The 27,090-nt window shown below is 36.8% G+C and overlaps 2 protein-coding genes across 2 annotated transcripts in view; one reads left to right on the top strand and one right to left on the bottom strand.

Annotated features, from left to right (window-relative positions):
- Window positions 1-27,090, top strand: part of CENPP (centromere protein P) — a 174,510-nt gene that overhangs the window by 59,982 nt on the left and 87,438 nt on the right. The gene's annotated exons all lie outside the window — the stretch shown is intronic.
- On the bottom strand, window positions 497-24,637 carry ASPN (asporin). The gene is made up of 8 exons (XM_037492209.2): window positions 24,335-24,637; window positions 17,009-17,287; window positions 13,890-14,002; window positions 10,693-10,906; window positions 9,560-9,670; window positions 5,759-5,852; window positions 5,214-5,352; window positions 497-2,872 (listed from the first exon to the last, which is right to left on the bottom strand). Exons 2-8 carry the CDS (start codon window positions 17,256-17,258, stop codon window positions 2,675-2,677), a joined length of 1,119 nt encoding a protein of 372 aa, XP_037348106.1. The 5' UTR covers window positions 17,259-17,287; window positions 24,335-24,637; the 3' UTR covers window positions 497-2,674.

The raw sequence follows: 27,090 nt of genomic DNA on the forward strand, positions 1-27,090 counted from the left end.
AGTGCCCAAATGATTAAGAAGAGAAAACATGGAGGGGGACAATGTGGGCTTCACTAACATTGTTCATAGTGCTAATTCTGAGTGCGTTTTCTAGCTACAAATGTTAGGGTTTGCTTTTGAAAGTTTGTTAATCACTGCAGTCAGCATTTGAGATGAGGATTCAGAGACCTGCCTCATAGGGCTGTTGAGAGGACTAAAGGAATAAATACAAGAAAAGCTTTTGGTGGAAGAACATCTGAAAACATTTTTAAAAGGCCACCTATTGTTGCTTAAAGTTATTTATACAGTATGACTTTAGGGAAATAAGATTGTTAAGTCAGTAGGATTATATCATTAGAGAGGTAAGTACAAATGAGGTAAGACAAGTCTTTCTAGAAAGAATGGCAGAAGGAAAGAAATAATGCAAAAGATTAAGAAGGAACAAAACTGATTTATTTTTCAATCTTTAATATGTGACTTCAAGTGATTTTTCTAAAAGTATGATATTTGTTTCCTGAATTCAATGTTCATTTTTTTATTGTAGTTACTTCAGAAGAAATAAGGATAGATTGCCATTGAGATATTATACTGCCTGGAAGACCTTAATAAACACAATAACTTGTAGTAATTTTTTGTTTCTAATGAATGTCAAGAAAGTCAAGTAGGTTAATATTTGTATTATTATAAAATGGGTTTGTGGCAGAACACTTTAATGCAGCTTTGGTTGTGATATTTATTCGTGATTTGTTTTTTGCAAACTTATAACTGAAAAATGGTTAATAGCTGAGGGATGAAAAACAAAAAGATTAACTACAGGAAATTAGTTACAGTGATCTTAAGAATCATTTCTGGCACTCAAAATTTTTGTTTTGTCTTTTAGGAAAAGATTAAGTTAGCTACTTTAAACTCTACTGCTCAGACCATACTCAAGATCTGGAGTCTTAAAATTTTGGTAAACATTTGGTTTCTACTTATGTTGTTATACATGCAATGATATCACAATTTTAGTTTTAAGTTGTGTTGTAGAAAAGAGTATTTTATTTCTTAAAACTGTCAGAACTGTAGAATATTTTAATTTTAGAATGATTATCGCCGTAATGTATTCTTAATTTTTAAAGACTTGATAATTCTTAATTTTTTTCACCATTCAATAGTTGTCCAGAGTAAAGTTTCGCTCAAACATGAACCTTTATTGTTTACAAAGCATTTTCACATACATTTATATCCTTCTGTCCTCATAGCAACTTCATTCATTCATATGGTCACCTTCACACTGTACAGAGGAAGAGACTGGTTCCTTAGGAGATTTACCTAAGGCTATCAGAGGAATTGGGTTCTGGTTACTTCTTCCAACTGAAAGCTCTGCATTTCTGTGCTCTTTCTGTTCTGTTACTACTAGTGGTTAAGCTTTATTATATTAATCATACTTCCATCTTGCTCCCACAAATTTACAAAACAAAGTAACTGGTTTGTTCCACATTTCCAATCTTATGTCACAATTTCAAAATTAAGTAATTTTTCTATGAAGCAGTTGTTTTCAACCAACTGTGATTTGACTCTTAAGATTTCCTGAAAAATCATTTGTTTTGGGGTGGGAGAATTATACCAAATATTATATACAAATATTTTATTTCAAAAGGTTTTTTTGATGTTTCCCTTGTTTTCTAGTTTTACTTAATTTATGTTGTGTTGAATGCCAATGAAAATTACATACATTGCCCTTAACTTTTATAAAGAGTTTTTAGTTTCTGTATGTTTTATTTAAGGCTTGCCTATTCAGTTATAACAGATGTGGCTTTCAGAGTTTTCCAGTCTGTATATTTGAAGAGACAATTGGTGTAGAATTGGTAATGTTCAGGCTCTTCCAACCAAGGTCTTCCAAAAGGAAATCTCAAAAATACTCCTTAGCACTGAGGCAACAATGTTACATAACCTAACAATTGAATTAATGTTAAAAGCTTATAAGAACTGTAATAATAAAAAATTTGAATTAACAGATTTTACATAAACACTCACTACACAATATTATAGAAGTTTTATAATCAGGTAATAATTAAAAAAGAAAAGCATGTACTATAGCCCCAAAACCAGCTTTTATGAATAGCCTCTATCAAGGTGGTAATACACACTTACTGAAGTCTTTAAGGAGTTAGATTTAAACGTAAAAGCAATAAGGCTCTGAGACATGAAAATGTAATTAAAGATATCAAACCATACTTAAACATTATGAGAAATATTACAGTACCACCCAAGGTGTTAATGAAAGGATAAGAATAATATAACCATCCTTGTCAATTTTGGTTTTCCAACAGCAAATGAAAAGAACACAAATTTTGCTAAGTCAGGCATTCCATTTACAGTACAGTTCTTTTTAAAATGCACTTGATAAAATTATCAAATTAAATACTGAATGTCTTATTTTTTTGTTACTGAGAAAGAATGTTCAAGCATGAGCTTTATGCAAAATCACTTGTATGCAAAAAGGAAACTGCAGTACATGCTTGTTTCTCTTAATCATGATATATTAATAGTTTTGCAAAATTCTGAAATTTTTTGTCATGAGCTAAGTCAGTGGACTTATGTAGGAATAGATTTTTGCTGATGTGTGCTATACCACCATTATTAATAGAGTTCAAGTATTCCAAATGTAATAATTTTTAAATTTATATTAAATGGATATTACTATTGCTAACTATTACTTTCTGAAGTTCCCAAGCTGAACGCTCATTCTGCTCAAAACACAACGAAATGTTGCAGGTTGCATTTCCCAGTACTTCATTGGGTTGTTGAATAAACTTATTGCACTGTATAAAGATTTCTTCATCTTTGGCACTGTTGGGCAGAAGTCATTCACTCCCACCTTCGAAATTGAATTAGAATGCAGGAAAATTATCTGTTGAAGTAGGAAAACAGTTGAGTTAAATATACAAATATTTAAGGAGATATTTTGTTTGTAGTCAGTATTTGGTCGATTTGTCTTTATACTGCTTTGAATGCATTTCATTTAAAATATACTCAATTGTACACATTAAATATTTATTATCACATGTTATACATAAAAGTGTCCTGTGTGTCAGTTGTGGCACAGGACTCATGCCAAGGCCCAGAACACCCTTCATGGTCCCTCGGCACCTTGCCTGGTATCATGCCATTCTCCTTGATAGAGAGATAAAGGGTAGGTAGGCAGGTCGGTAGGTGGGTGGGTGGATGATGGATGGATGGATGGATGGATATAGATAGATAGATAGATAGAGATAGATAGAGTAGGTAGATACAGATAGATAGAGTAGGTAGAGATAGATAGATAGATAGATAGATAGATAGATAGATAGATAGATAGATAGATAGATAGATAGATAGAAGGTAGATAAGGATAGATAGAGTAGGTAGATAGATAGATATGGTTACTTCAGTGCCATATTTGCAATAGTGTTTTAAATGTATTAAAAATTAACAGAAGAATAAAGCTTTAATGCTCTAAGAATTAGTCTTGTATTATGAATATGAAAGAATGATTGGCTAGCATTTTCTCTGATCAAGGGAGAAAGGACTACATTTGTGCAAGTTTTATAGAAAAAATATGCCTATTCACATTTTAATGCATATCTGTAATAGAGCATCAATAGTTGAATCTTTATTTGTACCAAAGGATAAAATACAATTTTATATTTATATCAAAGACTGTGTATTTTTAAATGAAATTATTATTGAAAGAATGGATAATATGTGAACTTTCCTTCATTCTCTTTAAATTCCTTTTTTGGCAACACGGGGATTTTTGGGAAGAAAGACAGTCTACTTAATGACAGCGTTTTGACCTTTAAAAAAGCCTGAGCTATTGCTGGCAAAGCTAAGATATGGGTTCTGGCTGCTATTACCTCTAGATTCTGCTTTTATGTCTTGGTAAGACTCATCTGAATTGTTCATGAAAACTCCAGGTAAAACCTTTAAGTTTGGTGTGGAATTCCCTCTACTCTCTGTTATTTTTGTAAGAAATGCTTTATGTAGTTCTTGTCTGCAGCCTGCATCAGCACTGAAGTCAAGTCTGCCTAGCATTGACCCACAGGGATTGGAAAACAGTGCTGGACATAGAGTCTTGCTGTGTGGACATTTGTTGAGCTTTACTCTGTGATTGTGTTCTTCTCTGCTATCATCCTGTTCACTTTTAAAGAGTCCAGGTAGATTTAAGAGTGCCCAGAAGCTGGGTTGGAGTTGTGGAGAAATGAACAAAGATGAATAGCTTGAGAGAAAAGACTAGGTCATGTTCATTGCCTAGAGAGATACTTACATGCAGCATTTGAAAGTCAAAAGCAAAAGTTGTTACACCTGCCTCTAGCATGTCCATTTTGATGGTTTCTATCTCAAAAGAGTGTAGTGAGCAAACCTCATTTAAAGATAAGTTGGAAAGAAATCTAGAAGAAGCAAGTGGCCAAGGCCCAGTATTTTTCTCATTGTGTTTTTGCTACTTAAAAGATCAGGACATTGTACATCAAGGAAAGCACAGGGGAAAATGGACCAAATGAAATGGGACCTCTTAATTTGAGGTCCATACATAAGAATCAGGGTGTTGTGAAACTCCTAATATTATGTGCAAAATATTGTTTTCATGTTTTGTTCTTAGGCGGATCCAAAACTTTATTATTCTCCAAGGATTCTGTGGCTTCTCCCAGCTAAGAGAAGGGAAACATTTCTAATAATGAAGAACAAAAAATTTCAACTTAAACCAAATACTGACTTTTGTTTAGTATTGATGCTTACACCAAATACTGACTTCTGGTATGAATATATAAATATATTCTGGCCCAAAAATTTTTTAAAAGCATACATACTTCTAATGTAGCCCCACATTGATGGTGAAAATGCCTGGGAACTCATATCCATGTGCTACCTTCAGAAATGAAATCACATTGGTTCTACTTGGTTTCTTCCTGACTAGTCCTGCCCTGATACAGCCACTGCCACCCAAGAAACCTAAAAGTAGATGGGTTAGTAACTTTGCCACAATGGACTGTCAGTAGGAGAAACCAGAAGAAAGACACAGGACCTGCAATATTTAACTGTGTCTGTGTAGAACCCATTCTCTTGATACTCTCCTGCTGCACAGAATACCCAGGTAATCTGAGAGTCATTATGTGTGAATGACCCTTGTTACTTGTTTGGTCTTTGCTTCAGATACTGTTTTATAGAAATAAAGAAAAATAAAATATCCACAAAACATAAGTAGAATGTTTTACCTGGAGATATTTCAACTCCGGTAATCCTGAAGGGATTTTCTTTAGTTTATTCTTTTCCAAGTGTATTTCTCGTATGCGTGGTATGTTAGCAAAACTTCCATTTTCAATATCTGTGATTCTATTATTTCCTAGGCCCAGCCTAAAAATAATACAAAATGTACAGACTCTTAAGCAGATAGTGTGATACAGTTAATACTGAAAACTGAAAGTTGATACTGAAAATACCACAACCTATTTAGAAATACTATCTATCCTATTTGTGTGTATATGTTCAGAGGAAAGTATTTTATGTCAGAAAATTCTTTATCTGAACTATATTCAACAAAAGAGACATTTGAAAAGTGCCTTTCTCCTAGTTCCATTTGGTTTTCCTCCCCCCATTACCTAGACACTACATTAGCATTTTCTTTGAGTTTTCCCTTCATATTCTTCAGTAGCAGCAGTGATCATCTTGGCTAGGTCTCCCTGTGCATTCTCCAAGAAGTTTCATTAATATCTTAAAAGCACAGGCTGCCACTTCTGAGTTAAGATTTGGGGACGTTTACCTTTGCAGATCCTTGTATCGTTTGAAATCCTCAAGTTCAACAGTTGAAATTTTATTATAATCCAAATGAAGCTCCAGTAAAGTTGTTGGTAGTCCTAGTGATAAGAAAAAAAATACATATAGTCAAGAAAGACCAAGCCTCATTGATTATTTACTGGTTAAGTTTTATATTATGGACCTGGCAATTTTCTAGCTATTGGTACTTTTTAAAAAAATTTTTATTATGGAAAATTTCAAACATACACCAAATTAGAAACTAGTATTATGAACTGTTATGAACTGCTGTTGCATGGCTTCAATTTCTTCTATTTTTCCAGTATTATGTTATCTACTCAATTAGGTATTTATTGTCTTATTTATTTATTCACATTTTTTTGTCAGAGTATTTAAAATCAGATTCCATACATATGTCTCTAATTCATAAGATCATCGTTTTTTAAATACCACTATCATATCAATATCACATCTAACAAAATTAGCAATAATTCTTTACAATTATCCAATATTTCCCTAGTGAACTCAAATATATTATTTTGCACTTGATTTGTTTTACTCAGGAGCCGAGTAGTTTCCAGACTTATTTACCTCTTAATATCTCTTCTTCTGTTAGATTTCTCGCTCTCTCTCTATTGACACAAGTATCTCTATAAGCACAATTTTTACTCTGTTTAATACATTTGAAACATTGCAGTATTCTTTCCAATTATTTGTTTTTGCATGAATTCAAAGAAGTATCTGCTATCTGGCTCTCCTGACACCTACAGGCCTGACCCAGCCCTCCCCAGATTTCCTGATACTGAAAGAGTGAGAGACTAATCAGAAAACCCACTCAGATTTCATTTATTTAGCCCTATAGATAAGGTACTGCCTGTCAATCAAAAGTTCTAGTTAGCAAACTGGGGGAAGTATTCTTTTCTTCAACTCTTGCTGAGTCATTTCCTTCCTATATTAGTGGTAAAAACTGTTGAAGATAACTGAAGCATCCTATGAATATCACACTTTTCATGGCAGAATTTATGTTGATTCCTGAATGTACTTTGAATTTTAAAAGTAAATAAACTGGAGTAGGAAAGTAATTCTAAAATGAGAGAGTTCTAATTTCTTGAATTGTAATTAGTTGAGTTTAAATATATTTATGGAGTAACTATATGCTCCAATATGTAAAGGTCTCTATATAGTTTAGCAAATCCATCACACCTACAGGAATCACTAGGAAAATGTCAGAATGTGCTAGCCTTTTTTAGAATACATTGTAGCAAATCAAAGAGAGGGAGAGAGATGCTCATTTTGAGAGTTGAAAACTTATTGGGAGAATATTAGTAAAATTTGAGGAGACTGTTCCACCCCTAGAGCATGGGGAAGATTAAAGAAAAAGAAGCCTTCATAGGGTAAATGAGCTGAGGTATGGATTTGGATGGAAGCTCCAATGACTGCTGATAAACCCTAACATATATCTATTCCTACTCTGTCTTCAGACAGATGTCTCCTCCATCCTCTCCACCTCTACCGGTCAGTCGATACTGTTAAGTAGTAGACTTTTCCAAATGAATAGGAAGGAAAATGTTTTCCACCCTCCTTGTGTTAACCTGTCTAGTCTGAGAACGACCTTTTGAATCTCTGCCTAATCTCATTCTGTCACAGCAGATAATAATGATTGGATTATAATATTTGGGCAGGCAGCCCTAGCATTTTAGCAAATAAAGCATAAAAGCCAAAAACTTTGCTTGAATGTTGTAGAGATCTTGAATGAATAGTTTTATAAGTTGAGAAATTTGATTCCAATTTCTAAGAGCATGAAATTGTACTTTAGACCTTGGGAGAATCTTGAGAACTTCATGAAAAATTAAATCTTCATTTTTAAAATACACTTTGGAACATGAAGACATGTGGCTAGAGAGGTAGTTTGTAGCTGCTGTGAACCTAAAGAGCTGTGACTGGGGGTCCCCTCTAAGCCTAACTCCTGGACATTGCCCCCTCCCCCTTTCCTTAGCTCTCTGGCCTCCACCCCTCCTCTGCTCCTCCTTTCCACGCTTGCTTCCCTTACCCACGCCTCATCTCATCCCACACAGTACTCCTCAGATCCCCTCCCGCTTCCCTTCTTTCCTGCTCTCCCTCCAGCCCTAGTCCTCTCCTCTCTGGTTCCCCTCCTCTTCTCACCTCCCCTTTCCTCTCATTTCCCCCCTTTTGTCCCTGTCCTGTCCTGTACTAACTCCTCTCCCTGTTTTCCAATGGGGTCTTCCTTTTCCTGTTCCCTTCAATCTGTGTCAAATTCCCGCACATTAAAGGAATTTTGTGTATTTAATTTGATAGGTAGAGTTTGCATTTTTGTTAACTGTTCTAAATATGAGAAAGAAAAATATAATATTTTTGGTTATATTTAGCTACCTTGTTAAAATCTAAAATAAAATGGCTTTTTAATGCTGTAAGTGAAATATCACTACCTAATTAATAATTGCAGCTTTGCTGTGTCTTTTAAATTATCAATTTGTTTTTTTAACCGCCTTGGTCAGGTAAGTAGTAGAAAAAGAATTAGGGTAAAGTTGCTGTCTCAATCATTGAATCCCAAAAGATAGCTATTTGAAAGGAAAATACTCTGTTCACCATAGCGGTCATTGCTGATACAGGCAGTTGTCATAGCAGAGAGTATCCTCCTCAGGAAAAAGGAAAGTGGAGCTTTGAGCAAGGGTAGCAAGAAAGGCAAGCCTATCTTGCTCATCAGACTGGCAGCATGGAAGTAATGTGTTTGAAAAATACAAAAAGGGTCAAGTAGCAGACCTTAGTAACATTTTACTTTGAGGCACCAACTTCAAGGCACATGATAGAGTATCACTTGTTCTGGTAACAATTATGTCACAAGAGGGCATATGGATAGGGTCCTATGCATCTTCCTCTGCTTTCTTCCTGTCAGAATTCTCAGCTCTAACTAGCAAACATGTCATTGAATTGACAAGTATAGATGAGTAAATGCTAAGAAAGAGAAATAAAATAGAAAGTTTGCCGGGCGTGGTGGCGCGCGCCTGTAGTCCCAGCTACTCGGGAGGCTGAGGCTGGAGGATCGCTTGAGCCCAGGAGTTCTGGGCTGCAGTGCGCTATGCCGATCGGGTGTCCGCACTAAGTTCGGCATCAATATGGTGACCTCCCGGGAGCGGGGGACCACCAGGTTGCCTAAGGAGGGGTGAACCGGCCCAGGTCGGAAACGGAGCAGGTCAAAACTCCCGTGCTGATCAGTAGTGGGATCGCGCCTGTGAATAGCCACTGCACTCCAGCCTGGGCAACATAGCGAGACCCCGTCTCTTAAAAAAAAAAAAAAAAAAAGAAAGTTCATTGCTTCTTTTTTTATTTTTTACATTTTAAAAGCAGGTTTATTAGGAAGAGGAGAAGGGGAAAGAGAAGGGGGCCCATGCATAGGCACAGGTAGGCAGAAAGCTGTGGTTACTGCTGCTTTTTAAAGAGAAAAGATTTGTGGAAAAAAACACCTGCAGGCAGTCTTGGGCTTCTTAATGTTTGTTCTCATTGCCTGGTGGGGCGGGGTGTGTGTGTGTGTGTGTGTGTGTGTGTGTGTGTGTGTGTTCTGGTTTCATACTGACAAATGAAAAAAGCATTGTATACATGACTGTGGGGGGTGGGGGTGAAGGGAGAGTGCAGGTAGAGGGAGAGAATACTAATTTTATCCTATACTAACCAGATATATTGTTAAAAATTCTAATTGTGCTGTGATTTTGACAATGTATACAGTTTACATTACATTAATGGTCACTTAAAGATGACAAATAAAATGCTTTATCTTAGAGTAAATACAAACCTTTAGGAACTGAGGTCAGTTTTGCTTCTGCAATTCTGATGTGAAATACTGTCAGTCCTTCAAATGCCCCTGGTTCAATGCCATTATTATCAAGAGGATTTGCACTCATTTCTGTGGGGAGAAATTACATAATTCAGCAAGCATATGTTGTATATGAAGGGAACTAACAATGCAGAGATACATATTTTAAGAAAACCCCGAAAAGTGTTAACTTCATGGTTCATGGCTTTTTCACTCATTATATCTTTTTATCCACTCCCCATCTGTCAGACTCAGTGAAGATTGCTTTGTATATCATAAGCTGGAGTATAAAGTAGGCTCACTATTTTGCTTTGAGTTACTAAATCAAAACATTATCATTATCTCTTCCAATCATAAGCATGAGAAGGATTTTATTGTGGTACTATATCGAAGAGAAGTCATCCTTCAAATAATTTAAAACCTTTGTGTTTTTTTATTTGTCAACTGAATTTTTAAAATGTTAAACCAATTTATTTGATTATAGAAATATAACTTTTGAGGAAATGCCAGTAAATAAAGCTGTTTAATAACCAGGCTCTCAGTTGAATTAAGTAAGTCAATAAATCAATGAGCACATGTTGGTTAGGTATTTTGAATAGATAATGTAGAGGTACATGTAATGATTATACCATGATTCTTAGAAAATAGGATGGAATTTAAAGTATATAACAACAATTTCCGAAGCTCAATACTCTTAAAGCAGGTAATGAGAAGTTAGATGTACATTCCAAATAATATCCATATAAATTTTATACATTATATTTGAGTATGTGACACATTAAAAGTGATACCTTTTTGAACAGATTTTACCAATTTGGATTCAGTCAGAAAACAGAAACCTCTCTAGGTGTTTCAAATGGAATTCTTGAGAGAGGGGGAGAGGAAGAGGGAATTCATTATCCTGTGTTTTACAAAGGTATATTTTCCTGTAAGTGCTGAAGATTTTGTTTGATACTTTAATTGATGTATAAATGGCTTATCAAGGTAAAGATTATTGGATTCAAAAATTAATTTTGGATATAACCAGCTAAAATTGTTAATAATGACTAAGACCTCAACATCTCCATATTGCTTATAATTTGAAAATGGTCCATTCGTTTGCAAAAACTTACCCAAAACGTGTAACGCGTTCATTCCTTTAAATGTCTCCTTTTGTATTTTCTTAACTTTATTATCATGAATTCTGAGTTCTGCTAAAGATTTGGGAAGATTAAGTGGTATTTCACTGAGTTGATTGTGGGACAGATACAGTCTTCTCAACTTCTTTGTAGTTAGAAAGGCTTTGGGGTGAATCTTTGTTAGCTTGTTATTGTTCAGAATCAAAGCCTAGATAACACATCAAAAGTTACACAATATTAGGAAGTGGATTTGATTTACTGATATTCTACAGTGATTAGTCACTCGTAGAATCAACACAAATTATGTCATTTGTGTACTTGATTCATAATGTAATTCTCTGCCCAGTCTAAGCTAATAATAAATATTTACTACTGCGTTGCAAAACTGTAATGATTGGTTTTGTGTTTTGGTTTATCTTTGAATAGGTGGTATGTTCAGTTGGTTAAGGCTCCCCCTCCCCTGTTACCCTTTAAAAAAATGATCAGTGCTTATTATCTTTATCTTCTCTTAAAACCTACATAATGAAGTTAAGTGTATATCAAATACATTTTTGCATGATTTTATCTACTTTCAAAACATTATTTCTTTTATGTTTACTAATATTAATCATTTCCCCCCAAATAGGAATGAATTCCTATTAATTGTCTTCAGCTTTCTGGTGTGTCTCACATGTTGTAGAGATGGGACTGGGTCCTGGGAACAGTGACTAACCCTCATTGGTTCCAAGGATCTTTCTCAGTACAACGTGGCAGCTCCCTTTGGAGGAGATATAACCCAGAGAGGGAAAGACTTCGTTCAGTGACCCTGCATTCTCTACACCAAACCCTCAATGACATGTTAGAGGCGCCTGACTGTTAGGGAGACTAGCCTCCTCAGTCTAATCAGATGCGTGAACTTTAGAACCCGAACTGGGAAAGTCCTGGCATCAAGGTCACATCAATCACCCTAATAACTATTTTCATTGCAAAAAAGGCATAACTTCACCCTTTTTTTATTGCCAGACTTTGCAGAAAGAATTTCCAGTGTTTATTAAGTGATGGCAGTGGCTTAGCTTTCCTAAGAATTAGATCATCTGGATTAGTAGAGGGGGATAAAAAGTTCTAATTCTTTCAAGGAACAGATCTGGATTCATTTCTTTGATAAATTTTGTCTCCAGTCCCATTCTGCAACAATCATCCTGTTGTTTCCAGAGTAACTTAATATGCCTTTCTGTTGGTACTGGATTTTTTGTTGTTCACAGAAGAAACATACTTTGACAGTTACCATTATTATGTTTCACTGTAGGCTCTTTTCATCCCCTTTTCTTACCCTGTTATGGCCTGAAAGTGAACAGGGAAGGAATGTTTGTGAGGGCCTCTCAGTCTCTAAATGCTGTGCTCTCAAACTTGTATAGAGTGCTTTCAAACTTATCACCACTGTTAAAAATTTCATCTACGAAAAGAGTTGAAGTTATATTTTATTACTAACTGGCAAAAAGTTCTTTCTAAATGAATGATGCCACTTAATGGCTTGTACTCTTTTCGTTTGGTTATATTGAAAAATTTAATAACATGATCAGTCCTCATTTGGCCCTATGAGGTAAATTTTAGCAGAAATTATTTCTCTCCCTTTAGTGATAAGGAAATGGATACAATGAAGAAAACTGATGTGCCTACAATCACCTGACAAGTTGGGGTCAGAGCTGGCCCTGGCCCTCTACCCTGTGTCTTCTTGTGTCACTTTCTGTGGACTTCCCTGTCAGGAGACATAGACCAAATATGTGCCCTGTTAGCTCAGAGTTGATATCTTCCTTTGGTTAAGATGTGTAGTGGTTAGAACTCACAAAAGAAAGGATATGTAATGTAGAAGGAGGGTAAAAGTTTTATAGAGTGCTCTCAAATGCCTTCCCAGCCATTGGGTTAGCAGTGTCTCCAGTTAAATTGTACTTTCAGTGTTGACTTTTACATGAAAATTCCAAAAGTGGCCTCCAGAGCCCCACATTCATCATTAACAAACAATGTGGTTTTATGTAAGAACAGAAAATGAGAAAAGTATAGCCTTTCAGAAATAGGCAATAGTTCTTCATGATGAATGTGGCTGTTATGACCTGAAAGTGAACAGGGAAGGAGTATGTGTGAGGGCCTCTCATTCTCTAAATGCTGTGCTGTCTTTTGTGTAGGAACCACAATGTCAAACAAACAGCTAAAACATCATATAGAGGATTTATAGAATATGTAAAAACATTTGATTCTCTTTAAAGATAGGTACCATATAAAATCATATTATAATTAGATGAATGTTTTGAAATATACAATATACCCACAATTCACATAAAGTATGCAATTTAAAAAGTACTCTATATCAGTACACTGGGCCAGTGCACTTTATAGATATAAACTGGTGACATTGCTAACCCAACTGCTGGGAAGGCATTTGAGAGTGCTCGATAAAGCTCTTATCCTCCTCCTTTATGCAGTTCTATTATATATAATTATAAAGATAGTAAGGGAAGGGTCTCCCCGGTGGCGCAGTGGTTGAGCGCTGTGTTGCGAAGCTGCCCGCAGCCTCTGCAGCTCTGGTTCGATCCCCGGCTGCTCCTCGGCCACCGGAGGAGGGTCCCACATGGTGTGCAGACCTCTCCTGCCGCCCGCTGCTCCCCACAGCAGTGTATCTCATCACTCTGCCTGTTCTGTTCCCCGCTCTGGCTCTGGTGAATTCTCTCACCCTCCCGCGCTTCTGACTGTACCCAGTGCTTGTATAAATAAATAAATAAATCTTAAAAAAAAAAATAGTAAGGGAAAAATTCACCTTTAAAGGTCTAGAAGAAAAGTCACATGAGTATGTATTAGTAAATTGTATATAGTTGATGTGCTGCTGTTAGAGAATTTGGTGACTTAAGAAACAGTGATTTGATACAAATTCCCTTATACCGTATGTTAATGAGTTCCCATGAAGAATTATAGCCTTACTCATTTTGTAGTACAGTAAATGTGATTGCAAAACAGGTCATAAGCTCATTTAAGGACTGTTTCACTTGGCTATTATTCAATAAACATTAGTTGAATTAAATTACTCATTGAATAAATCTAATTTTGTATTAACTGGAACACTGTCAGGCTTTACACGAAGAATTGTTTGCACTAACACAATAATTTTAGAACTGATAGAGATGTTCACTTAAATACTTGAAAATGTGAGCATATATGCTTACATAAAGTGATGTGAGTCCTTTAAAATCATTTTCTTTGATTTCCTTGATTTTATTGTTTTGAAGGTCAATCATGCGAGTATCGAATGGAATGTTGCTTGGGACAGAGGACAAACCTGAGAAATAAACAGACATGTTATATAGCTGTTATTTGCTGAAGATGAAATTGCTAATCTGATAGAAGTGTTCATGTGTTAAAATTAGTGGTTTTCATATAGTAACAGATGACTTACCATGTAACAGATGATAAAAACATAGGTTCTTTGAAAAGGACCAGAGATCTCTGCAAGTAACGTCTTTATTTTTACAAGGTGTCTAGCTTAGTCATGTGCCACAAGGTGAATAATAGAAGTGAGTGGGGCCTTGCCATTGTGACAGGGAGGGACAAACAGTGAGACACCAGTCCTGCCTATGTATTTTTGGCTGAGAAATATTAACATTCTTTGCAAATTTTTGGGCTCTTATGCAAAATTGAAGCCTGTGGGTTTTATCATTTTAATAAGCTTCAACAATTATGTTTGGAAGTAGATAAGTTAGATTATTTTTATACATATTCAAAATCTCTGCTACCCATTTCCTTTAATAATAATCCCCTCCAATTAGCTGTACATTATTTGATTTATGAAAACTCATTCTCATATAACTTATCACAACATCTAAATGTGTGGTAGACTTTACTGAAGTCATCACAGCGGAGTTAGCTCAGCGCAGAGTAGTTGGGCTCACATTTCCAGCTGTGTGTTCTGTTTTGAAGTTACCAAGGTCTGTCTTGTTACTTCTGTGCTTTGCAGGTACAGTAATAGCTTTCTTTTCTGTCATCTTAGATTAAGGTATAGTAATCTCAGAGTAAGTTATAGTCATATGGTATATTACTACTCAATAAATGTTAATTTATAAAAGACTTTAAATATATTTTGGTGGTATGTTCGGTGTGTTTCTTTCTTTTCTTTCTTTCCCAGATGCTGAACTCCACCCCTGCCCCAACCCCCAGCTTGCAGTCAAGCATTCATACAGCACTTGTGTTTGTGGAGCACAGCACCATCTTGTTTGTTCCCAATATATCATTATGAAAATGTTCAGACATGCAGAAAAAGCCCAAAACCCATATTTTCTTTTTGACATCAACATTTCATTGGACTAGACTTATTCTCAATTTACCAACTTGTCTTTTTGTGCATTTCAAGGTGATTTCCAAATATTAATGTGCTTTGTGGGGAGCTGTCCTTATCTTTTGAAGAGTAGTAGTAAATTGAATAGCCCAAATTGAAGAATTTAGTACCTAAATATTATGAAAGCCAGTAGTTCATCTGCCCTCAATAGTTTGCCTTACAGACTTTAAAAATGACAACTCTTTTAAGGCATTTGTGCATCTTTTTTAAGATAGGAAGAAGGGGTAACCTGATGGGTCAGCAGTTTTGTTTGTAGCACAGGTGAATTTTGCCATAGTGATAAATATAGGGGATTATTTTGGTTTTAGAAGATGGCATGAAAGGTCTGGCAGGAAATTGGAGTTTCTGTAGAAAGAACCAGGTAACACAGACTTCCATGGACACTTCCCACACTCACTAAAGTAAATAATAATGTATGGCAAGCCCCTGTCAGCAGCAGTCAGAGGGATAGGGGTAGTGATGTCATTTTAATAGTGTGTATCAGCCTACTACAAATATTCTTGGGTAAATTTTGTTTAATAGGTTTTTCTTAAAGCTAGATATTCAGAAGATGGTATAAGGAACAACTACCGCAACCAACCTTCTATTGTTGAGGGTTTGGTTTTTCTGTTCTTTGGTGTACAGAGCTAATGCAAATTTCTCCCAGATATGAAGACCATCACATGAGGATGTCTTATACTAAGATGAACATCTCTCTAGCAATAACTTACCTAGAACCAACCCAGTTTGCATCCAGCTATATCAAAATAGATATGTGCATTTTATCCTGATTTTTTTTACAAAGTGATTTCATATGCACCACTTCCACAAACTGATGGTAGAGGCTTTTCCTACCTGGCATGCAGTTAAGAAGTGGTAGTAAATTCATCTATCCGCTACTGCCTTGCCCCTTCCTGCTTCTCCTCCCAGAGCTACTTGGCGAGCTCTTCCTGATGAGCTTTTCTCAGATACTGCTTGCATCTTGTCATCTCTTTCTCATAGGATCTCAAAGGTAAAGCTTAAAATTCTTTTTTCCCTAGCCTGTACATTCCACTGAGATTTTCTCAGTGGTTCTAGCTCATAATAATCTCTTTCTGAGTGCTTTTTGTTCACCTCTTTCATTTTACCCCATAATGACACTTTTATTTAAAGTTTCTAAAGTGGCTTATAACAACATTCAGTATTACCATGAATGCTGTTAAGACTTTAGAAAGTGGGGCCTTCCCGGTGGCGCAGCGGTTGAATGCTGCCCACAGCCTTTGCAGCGCCGGTTCGATCCCCGGCTGCTCCCAGGCCACCAGAGGAGGGTCCCACATGGCGCGCAGACTTCTCCTGCCGCCTGCTGCTTCCCTCAGCAGTGTACCTTGGTCCTTCTGCCTGCTGTGCTCCCCGCTCTGGCTCTGGTGAATTCTCTCACCCTCCCGCGCTTCTGACTGTACCTAGTGCTTGTATAAATAAATAAATATATCTTTTAAAAAAAAGATTTTAGAAAGTACATTTGTTTAGACACTTCCTTTTAGACAATTCTAAGCCCAAATCATTCAAAACAAGTAGCGCATTGTCTTTAAAATGTCTAGATTACATATTTCACAAACTTTGTAACCTATTCATTGTTTTAGACAGGCAGCTTATTTTGTTGTTCTAGAATTTTTTTCAGAAAACACATTCTCAGCCTCCTTATACCCTAAGATGAAAGCAAGGTAGTGTCTGTTCTCCATGAGGGAAATAAAATGTGAGAACTTTGATTCAAATTTGGAAAGAAAAGGAAATGTTCTAACTATGAAATTTCTGTCATTCTCCTATAATGGTTCTGAATTTTAAAGTAATTTGGGGTTTGTTAAAGTCTCCAAAAATTTAAGTGAAAGTCTCCCTCACAATCAGTGGGATTTTGAAATTTCAGTGACAACTTTCCCTATCCTTTTCACTTTGTCAGAATGACAGTTTTCTTCAAAACAAGTTGACTTAGGTTCTTACCTAGATCCGAGCAGTGTACAACTCTTGAGTAGCATTGACATCCAAATGGACATGTTGTAAACAAATCAAATGGGAAGAAGGGGTTAACTGGCTCTCTTGTTGGAAAAAGTGAGTTGTCAGCATCAGTGTCACCATCATCTATGTCTTCCATGTCCTGCAGCATCATATTCTTCAGCGTCAGGTACGAAGGGGGAAAGGAGGGTTTGGCAGAGCACAAAGCCACGAACACTAGGATCACACATCCCTTCATGTTGTCTGGTGTAGGGGGCCAGTCTATGACTAAGGAGACATTAAGGATTCGGTTAACATCTAAACATCTGTTCATTTCCGTGCATTTCTCAGAGCTGACAATTGTACAGTAAAAGGGCATTCATACCCTTTGCGAGGTTGAGAGTAAACTATAAAGATTTGGAATGCAATTTTGAAATAAAATTGGAAGATTTAGAAGTCTGTTTTTCATACAGTTATTCTACATTTTGGAATCTCGTCTCAGAAATAATTTTAATGTGCATAAATATGTTCATCACAAAATTATAATAGCAAAAATAGTAAAGTTAATACTAATGGTTAAAGACAATAATAATTTTTCTTGAAATATTTTGGAAACCACAAAATATTTGCAAAGACATTTAAAAGTATGAAATAAAAATATGAAATAACTTTTTGAAATTAAAAAATATAAAAAAATGTACATAGTATACTTTGTATACTTACAAATATAAAACTTGGCACAAATATTCAGTTTTCCCACATTATCTGAAAGCAGTATGTACCTATTTGGAATGACTTGGTAGTTATTTTTTGAGGCTTGGGAACACTGTTACCATTAATTTATATGGAAAAATTTTTGAACAGTATCAGACCCCTCAAAAAATAACTTACCAAATCAAACCAAGTGTAAATGTACTTTGGATATGGGGGAAGCCTCTACCTAATTGATGATAATCTCTAGATAGTAGGATCATGAAGGACTTATGTCTTCTTTTTTTTCTTTAATTTCTATAATGAGCAATAAGTACTACTTTTATCATTAGGAAACTAATAAATGCTTTTAAAAACAAAAATAGGTTATCATATCTGACTATTCACAAAGTCCTTCCATTACTTTATTATCTATGTCACGCTTTCTGTTCCCTTGGCTCAACATTTGGAAGCTTTCTTTAGTTAACTGCTTTCTCCCACCATCCTGCCTAGCCTCACTGTCAGAGCTGATCACTTTTTCCACACTGTCACTTGGATGTTCTCCTTCTAATCTGTTCCATTGTCTGATACCTGATCCAAAGCATCTGATGTCCAGACTATTCTGTCTTACTCATCTTTCATCTGAGTTGTCTGTTGGGGGACTTGGAGGGAAGACAGGGGTTGCAGGATTTGTTTTCACTTGTATTTTTTAAAGTCCACACAACTGGAATGTTCACACATGATCCTCTTGAGCATAGATTTGCTGTCATGGCTGGTCATATTTACCTATTTGGTTTCTTAACCATCACCTTTTAAACAAACATTCTTTGAAATTTTTGAAAAATTAAAATATTATGAAATCATGTAAAACAGACTTGTGCCACTGTTCTCTTTGGGACATGCAGCTGTCTCTACACAGATATCCATGGTGAGGTTACGTCCTAGCAAGTTGCCCACATATCCCCAGCCACACAGCTGACCTACTGTGCCTGGGTAGCAGATGGCACCTGAGTGGAGAAGGACTTCAGAAGCAGCCAGATTTGGTCTAGCCTAAGCAAGACTTGCTTCATGCCATCTACTTATAATTTCCCAGAACCCAGAAATCAGCTGTAGTGTCTCCACAGACTACCTTCTTTGACTTAGGAGTCAGAAATGCATGACTTGATTAAAATACTCATTTGTATGTGATGTCTTTTTATCATCAGAGGAAGGTTAAAAATTCCTACTGCCATCAGTTATTAACCTAATTGACATTATTTATTTAATTCTTTTTTTTTAGAGGCATGTTTTTATTTATTTATTTGTTTGTTTGTTTGTTTATACAGGCACTGGGTACAGTCAGAAGCGCGGGAGGGTGAGAGAATTCACCAGAGCCAGAGCAGGGAGCAGAACAGGCAGAAGGACCGAAGTACACTGCTGAGGGGAGCAGCGGGCGGCAGGAGAGGTCTGCGCACCATGTGGGACCCTCCTCCGGTGGCCGGGGAGCAGCCGGGGATTGAACCGGCGCCGCAGAGGCTGCGGGCAGCTTTGCAACCCAGCGCTCAACCGCTGTGCCACCGGGAAGGCCCTGACATTATTTAATTCTTAGAAATCTATATGGTAGCATGAATATTTTGCCCACTCGGTGGCTAGATAACTCTGGGCAGATCCTTCAGGTTTCCTGTGATAACCCACACTCAACTGTGCTAGCAAAGAGGAGATTACTGACATGTGAGAATGGCAACAGCTTTTTACATTTTAACTGTTCTCTTATGAATCCCACTTCAGAACAGCCCCAGCCTCCCATCTCTACACTACCCAAAAGTAGTTTATCTATATGTATCCCTCACATGAAACAAGAGGAATGGGAGCAATAGAAACCTTAAGTGGTTTCATCGAGGTCACAGGATCCCATGTGTCCCAACATCTGTTCTCTACTTCTTTCCATTCTAGCCCACTTGGGAACTCTCTGCTCTTGTAGCCCAAAATCTAATGGCCTCATGGATGCACACTGTCAACCTTCCCCTTTAATCCACAGGCTATCATCCGGTTACATCTGTACAGAAGGACATGTATGCAGTTAGAGAACAGAAGCAGGAGTGGTTGTATGGCCAGATCTGTACATATAGAGATTGTGCTGGTGACTCAGGATGCAGCAGCTTCTGGAGGCTGACCCAGGGGACAAGCAAGGTTAGGGTTCTGTACTCTAGTTACCCTGGAATCCTGGCATAAATGTGTGGTTACGGTTGACTGGGCTTCATTTTCAATATCACTTCATCTCTGGCCCATTATCTTCCTCTTGACTGTTTGCCTTGCTTTGATCCATTACATTTCTTGACCTTAGGCTTCTGTGTGGTTCTTGGCTCCTTAAAACTTAGTTTCCACTTTTGCCTTGACCTCCAAAATTCTCATTTCCTAGCTAATTCAATTCTTGATCCTTAGTTTGTCCCTGGTACCAATTTATTTTTTATGTTGTTCTTCCATTACAGTTCTGTCTTCTAGCTGACCTTGTCTCACTTTGATGAGAGCTATTGAAGTGCATTTGAGGTCCTGTCTCTAGTTTTGTTTGAGGTTGCAGGGGTTTTTTGTTGGGCATTTATCAAGTACCACTATGTCCCAGGCACGGTATTAGGATGCCAAATCTGTGAAGTAGAGCACATTTGGCCACTCTCCAGTGACACCCTCCCTAGCCACTTTTCTCCATACTTCCCGATTCAAAAACCAAAACACTGCTCCTAATCAGTAACTTGGGGAGGGGGGCAGTGAGGATAGCAGGGGAGATGACAGTTGCGAATGCTAATTCTTGAATGTCAGATCCATTAATTGAAGACATAAAAAAAATGAATGCCTAAGTTAGTAAATAGAACTAAACTGCAAGTAGACAGTGCCAACTGTATACACTGTTACCCTTAGCAGTTTGGAAGAATCTCTAGTAATTTAGTTCCCAGAACTTGGAAAGTGAAATTCTTTACCATAAACCTGTCTACTCCCCAAAACCCTCCATTTACTAGTCTAATAGAAATAAAGACTTATAAAAATGCACATGCATGTGAAAAATGATTGAAGTAGAATAAACATACTTAGTAAGGGTTATTGTTGGGTGATTAAGTGAAGGATTATATTCCTCTTCGGTGCATACTTTTTAAATAACTGTGGGTTTTTTTTTTTTAATATTTTAAGTATTCGTCTGCCAACAAAATTTTATTTGTGTTGGTCCTCCAAATAGTTTTAATTTTTCAACTACTTTCATAGCATTAAATAGCTGGTACAATCAAAGGTTTCTCATACACTGTCCCCCCAAAAGTCAAAGAACAGTGCTTACCTGGGAAATTGTTTGGGGCCCACAACTTCTTGAGGCCCAGCCCTATTCCCATTTCATGGAAAATGAAGATTTTAATAAAAAGTTACTTTTTACATTGATTGGTTGTTTAAGTTTCAGTATTTTCTTTTGGAAACTTTGAAATATAGGCTAGATATTATTTTGAGAGATAGATGTAGGGCTGTGGGTTACCAGACTAAACCAGAAAATTCTATTTAACATATGATATACCTGGAATATCAACTTTAAAAAAACACAGAACTTTAAAATTATAGTTAGCAAGAGGAATATATTAGGGATCCAAAGTGGGAAGTCGAGGAGGACATCTCAGCTTTCCTTGTGACTTTGCAGCTGTGATGATGCCCCTGAGCTCCTTCTGTAAACCCCAGGTGCCTGCATACCCTGCCATGACCTGGCAGAGGCTAGGATAGGAGCAGAGAAAGCAACAATTGCAGTAGGACCCAGTGTGAGCAGGGTCTGAGCACATGGAACTGAGAGGGAAAGAGGGCTGCTGACCAGCCCACCCTGGGGATCAAGAGGAACATCTGTGTTGTCCCTCCCAGCCCCCTCTCTTCTTTATTAGACTGAGTCCTACCCAAGACCCTCCCTGGCTTCTATGGAGGGAGACTGGCGTGCAGATAGTGTGGCTATTCTTGGGAGTTTGGGGAGGCTTTGGTTTACTGGCTGGTGGGTTCATCTACCTGCCCTGCCCTACTGACCCTTCCCTGGTGAGTGAGAGGACATGCATCTGGAGAAACTCCCTCTCAGTGTTGGAGGTTCCCCCAGAACATTCTGGATCAGACAGTGCATTCCTCTCCACGTGGCTGCAGTGAGAAATCGCAGAGAGCACACCTCCTGAGGGACATCTGGTGCCACTGCCATCCATCTGTGGTTGATGGAAACTTTTTATATCAAGACCAGAAAATCCTACTGGCACATTCTCCACACTGTGCTAGTTCTGCCTTCTGTTGGCCATATAACATCAGTATAAGTTTTTGCATTCTCTTATGTACCCTGATTGCTAGAAAAGGGAACCTTGATTCTATGAGGAATTCACCATTTATACCCTTCCTCTGACATGATGATAAAGTCTTCATTATGTGCATGTGATTGTAGATCCCAAACTGCAACCTATTTAAGTAGAGCCGTTTTTTACAGTAGAAAAATACTGGAATGGAATGTGCAGAAGGGAACACTATATAGCAGTGATTTTACTGTTATTCAGGTAAAATATAGAGAAAATTATTTCTCATTGAAAATGATGTGACTTTTAGTTGTATTTTGAAATTTGGAGTTTATTAACCTGATTCAAACTCTTGTTTATTCATTTGGGCAATATTTAGATTGTTATTTTTAAAACCTTTAAAAATATTTATGTCTTGTTCTTAGGAAGACTCGATTATTTCCCTGACAAACCAGTTTTGCCAGAGTTTATTATTCATGGAAAGCTTTGGATTTTGGTTTCAGGTTTCTCTTAACCAGAATATTTGGAATATTATTTCAGTGCTACTGTTGATACTAATAAATCATGGCATTTTCGAGCCTTTGAGACTGTTTGAGTGACCTCTTTATATAGCAGAAACAACAAGGCCAGCGTCCCTCCTGCACCATCCACCCTGCTGTACAGCCTCTTCCAGATGGGGTTTCATCTCATGGGATTTCCAGACAGTAACCTCTCCGACGAGATGACTAGGTGAAAGGTTTGACTAGGTTCTCAGGACTAGGAATGTAGCTAAAAAGAGTCTTTCTGATTTTGTATAAGGTCCATTTTCCACTTAAGTGTTCCACAAACATAGAATGGAAAAAGTGTGTAAGTGAAATGGTATTTCCTCTCAGAGACTATTAAGGAAAATCAGTCCTATGCTTTTAAATCCCATGTTTAAAGGTCTGTTTGGCAACTTTTTCTCTTGGCTTAAATATTCCTATCAGTTCACAAGTACCAGTAGTAGATTTTGTTATATAAATAAGATATGACACACCCAGTACCTCAGAAGGAATCCAGACAAAATTCAAGAGCAATAAGACACAGCCTTGTAAATGAGCAGGCAGGTTCAATGTCCAAACATGCATTTGGAAACGTATCCACAGTACTTTTGGTTATGGAAACTGATATTCTTAAAGACTATACTTTTCCCTTAAAGAAGTAATTAACTTTATCTTAGTATAAATAGTATCTGATTAAAGAACTTGCTAGCTGCTTTTCCTATATAACAATCATGTCCTTTGTCAGTTTTCAGTACATCTAGCAACCTAGCTGCTATCTTCAAAAGCAAAAAACTACCTCTTCCTTTTTTTCAGTTTCCTTCAGTTCCTTAAGAACTTGTGCTTATAAAACTGATGTCTTTCTGTCTCACAGATCCTGTGTCTGAGTATTTGTTTTCCTGTTGTGCATAGTGGCAGTAAGGACTGCAGATCCCTCCTTCCCACCATACACTCTTAGAAAACATCAAGATCAAACTAAAAAAGTTAAGATGCTTTCACATGTGTGTAGGCTTATGATTTATTTTTATTTTTTTAAAGCACTTTATTTTGAGAGAGATATGGGCCCCATCGGGCTTCTTTGTGACTTAAATCCTACACCATGTGGACACTGTTTCTGGCTGCCACACCCCTGAATAGAGTAACAACAAAAAATGATGTGCTCTCCTGAGGTTACAGAGAAGTAGAATGTCAAATACTTTGTTTAATTTTCTTTTAATCTAAGATTTAGTAAGAAACTTACTTTGGGAGAAAACTAAGAAAACTTTGGTGTTAAATTCTGACTCTGGCTTTTGTGAGAAATTCCTAATCTTTCACATTGAGTGGAAAGCTAAGCTATTGTTGATAAATACTGTTTCTTGGAATTATAGGGATTTCTATTTTAACTCATGCCATTTTATTGCATAAGAATAAGGAAGGCATTTATCCAGAAAAAATATGAATACTCAAATATGTCAGTAAAAATGACATTTGAATACCCACTAGAAAATATTATAGTTTTACATTTTGAAAGAAATATTTACTGTTTCTTATAATATCACCAAACATTATTATCATTAACTATTAAGGTAATGTTATTTTCCTGAAAGAACATACTCATAAGATGTTTGTTTAAATGATTTTCAAAATAAATCATGTTAATATTTATGATAATTAATGACAGATTTTCACTTAGCTATAAAAAGAAAGTTACAACTATATTGAAAATAATAAAACATAGAAGCTAGAGTAATTTTAGGTTGATAGATATTTAAATGCTGATTTTTAAGAAATTACACAGATAAACTTTATAAACATTTATGTTAATAACATTCACTTCCCCTTAGTATTTCTATAAAATATTTATACATTGGTATAAGAAAACATACCTTGTGTGAAGAGAGCAAGTTAGTCCTCTTGAAAGTAGAATTTTCCACCATGTACTGCTTATCTGTAATGGCAGTGTACTTAAGTAGCATTAAAAAAGATGTGAAGGTGTAGTATTTGAAAGAAAACCCCTTTAGCAGAGCCTGGGGTAGCTGCACCCTGGGTGACACTGGAGCAGCTGCTTCCAGATTAGTCCATGTTAGTACTGAGGAGCTAGATTAAAACTTGTTACTGCTCATGTGTTTTCCATCACTGTTTGTATCAGAGCCAAGACTTCTAGCTAAACTCTAGACGTCTACTGGAAGATTCAGAAGAAAAAGAGAGTTTAATAATGCATGGCAACTAGCCACTGAAAGTACAGCCAGAGTCATTCAAGAAATACCTGATTTGAAAAATACTTGATGAAATTCTTAAATGATTGAGTACTTATAAATTACAAATTCAAAAATCTCTCGCCCCACTAGAATAATAATAAACTATTTGTCAGTCCTAATAAAGAGTATTGACATTATCGAAGTATAAATCCAGATGCACCGTAGAAAGAAACCATAGTCTTGTTCTCTCCAAATGACTGATGCTGTGACACAAGCCAAGGTCTTCAGATTGTCCTTGACAGCTTTTAGCCCTTATAGGCCTGTCTGGGTTGCTGGAGACCAGGCCACAGTGTCTATGCTCTGGTACACACAGATAATGCAGGTCCAGGTGATGCCACTTGGAATGCCTTATCAAGAGAATATCAGCTGTTACCACACAATATTTGGGAGAACTTGGGGCAGGAAAAATCATTGTTAGCATATCCTTCCCCATTCACTACCCAGACAGTACCAACTCCCATAGCAGCTAAGATATCATCCTGAGAGAGGACATTTTTCAACAATAGTTAAGAAAGACTTACCAGTACAAGTTGCCTCCAGTGGATCCTCCTGATGGACACCAGCCTTTGTGTATAGCCATTTTCATTGTTTAGCAGAGTCTGTTACTTCCTGCTGTAAGGAATTTGTTTATTCTTCCTATCTTCCAGAGAAATGGCACTTCCAGGCAGTGGCAGCCAGGGAGAGAGCTACTCCTCATGTGCAGGGCAGTCAGCCCACATGGCATAGGCCCATAGGACTGGCTGGAGGGAGCTTCAAGCCCTGAGAGGTAGTAGTTGTCCTCTCCTATGTGGTTAGAATACTCATGTTCTCATTTACAGTTATGTTTAATGCAAAATGTTACCTTGATGAAATGAAGAAAAGTTGAGCTTTATGTTATTGACCCACATTCCATCAGCAGCAGGATGGAAACAGGAAACCCTGAGGCCAACTTCTTTATATCCTGCACAATGTTTTGTTTTTTAACTATTAGCTGAAGTATATATTACAAAAAAATAAAGAAGAAACACATTAAAATAGTACCACTGCATTAATTTTCACTAACTCAACCCTCATGGAGAGATTCCAATATCTGGGAGCCTCCTCAGAAACCCCTCAGAAGAAGCCAGCCTAACTGGACACCAGACTTATTTTTTAACTTTATGTAAATTAATCCTACTGGGCATTCTCTTTTATGTTTGGCTCTGTCTTCATTTAACATTAGATTTTTGAGATCCTTCCATGTCCTTGTGGTTAGCAATCTTTTGTTCATTTTCATTATTACATTGTATTCTATTGTATGAGTATGCTTCAAATTATACATTTTATATAGGTGTGTGTATTTACCTGGATTAATTCTTAATCTACCATTTGAAGCCCATATGTCTGCATTTTTTTGTTGTTTTCTTTTTCCTATTTTGTGTGTGTGTGTGTTTTAAGTGAAATTGCTATATTTAAAAATCATGAAGTTTCAACCTCTCTCGAAATATATGTGAGTTTTTGCCAGACAGCACCCAACTGGGCTGAGAGGGGCTCTTCCTATCAGCACGATGTGTTTCAACCCCTTGATCTTTGTCCCTACTCATTTGGTAAGACCCTCTTTTCTGGTCTGTGAATCTGCATGTCTTTCTGGATTTTTTTCAATTTTCTAGAGAGCCTGAAGAAACAAAATATGGATTACAGCTGCTTTCTCCTCTTCCTACTGTAAGTCCTCAGCTTGTCTTCCTCTAGCATCTTGCTTTGATCTTTGGTCTAAGTTCTTGGGGAAAGAAATAGGCCCTGGAGTATAATGCTGGGCTGCGGGTGATGTATTTGATTCCACAGATTGTGTGAGTAGAGGTACTGGCCAGGTTCCAAACCCCCTCCCACAGTCTGAGGGTCATGGGGTGGGGATCTTTGGCTCACAGCTGTGGAGATGGCCAGGTGCACAGATACACTATTTGGCAAGAAACTGCACCTTTGCAAATTGTCATTTCAAACACAATCATGTTCCTCCTCTTCCCTGAAGTTAAAAACATCTCTAAATTAAAAACAAAAAGGAATAATAATGTATTGTGAAGAGAAAAATTTTCCAACTTTGGTTCCTAATTCTTTTTCTACATGTTTGTTTTTATTGTTTAAATTTTGTTTTATTAGGTTTTGGTCTAAATGATGGAGAATTAGTTTACTATATTAAGCAATATCTTTAAGAATCAGGAATGGCTTGCATATTATTATATTATCAACAAGATAAATTGCAGAACTGAAAAACTGCTCTGTACTGACATTTTCTGAACAGAAACATTGATTACCATAAAAGGAATTTTTTCTTCTGTTTCTAAATTTATTTTCTTATATCATTGTCCATTTTTGTGCAGTATTTGAATTCTCCCCTCAGGTGTAGTCCCTGTAGTTCTCCCACCACCATA

Source organism: Talpa occidentalis, unplaced genomic scaffold, assembly GCF_014898055.3.
Source record: "Talpa occidentalis isolate TD23 unplaced genomic scaffold, MPIMG_talOcc4v2.1 talOcc4.7, whole genome shotgun sequence".
Taxonomy (NCBI): Eukaryota; Metazoa; Chordata; class Mammalia; order Eulipotyphla; family Talpidae; genus Talpa; species Talpa occidentalis.

Bases quoted from the DNA above. Each gene is read 5' to 3' on its own strand.
- ASPN (XM_037492209.2), bottom strand. From the start codon at position 17,258: ATGAAGGGATGTGTGATCCTAGTGTTCGTGGCTTTGTGCTCTGCCAAA. The intron at 14,003-17,008 runs GTAAGAACCTAA...TTTATTTCTCAG, and splicing joins TGTACACTGCTCGGATCTAG to GTTTGTCCTCTGTCCCAAGC. The intron at 10,907-13,889 runs GTAAGCATATAT...TGTGTTATCTAG, and splicing joins AAGGACTCACATCACTTTAT to GCTTTGATTCTGAACAATAA.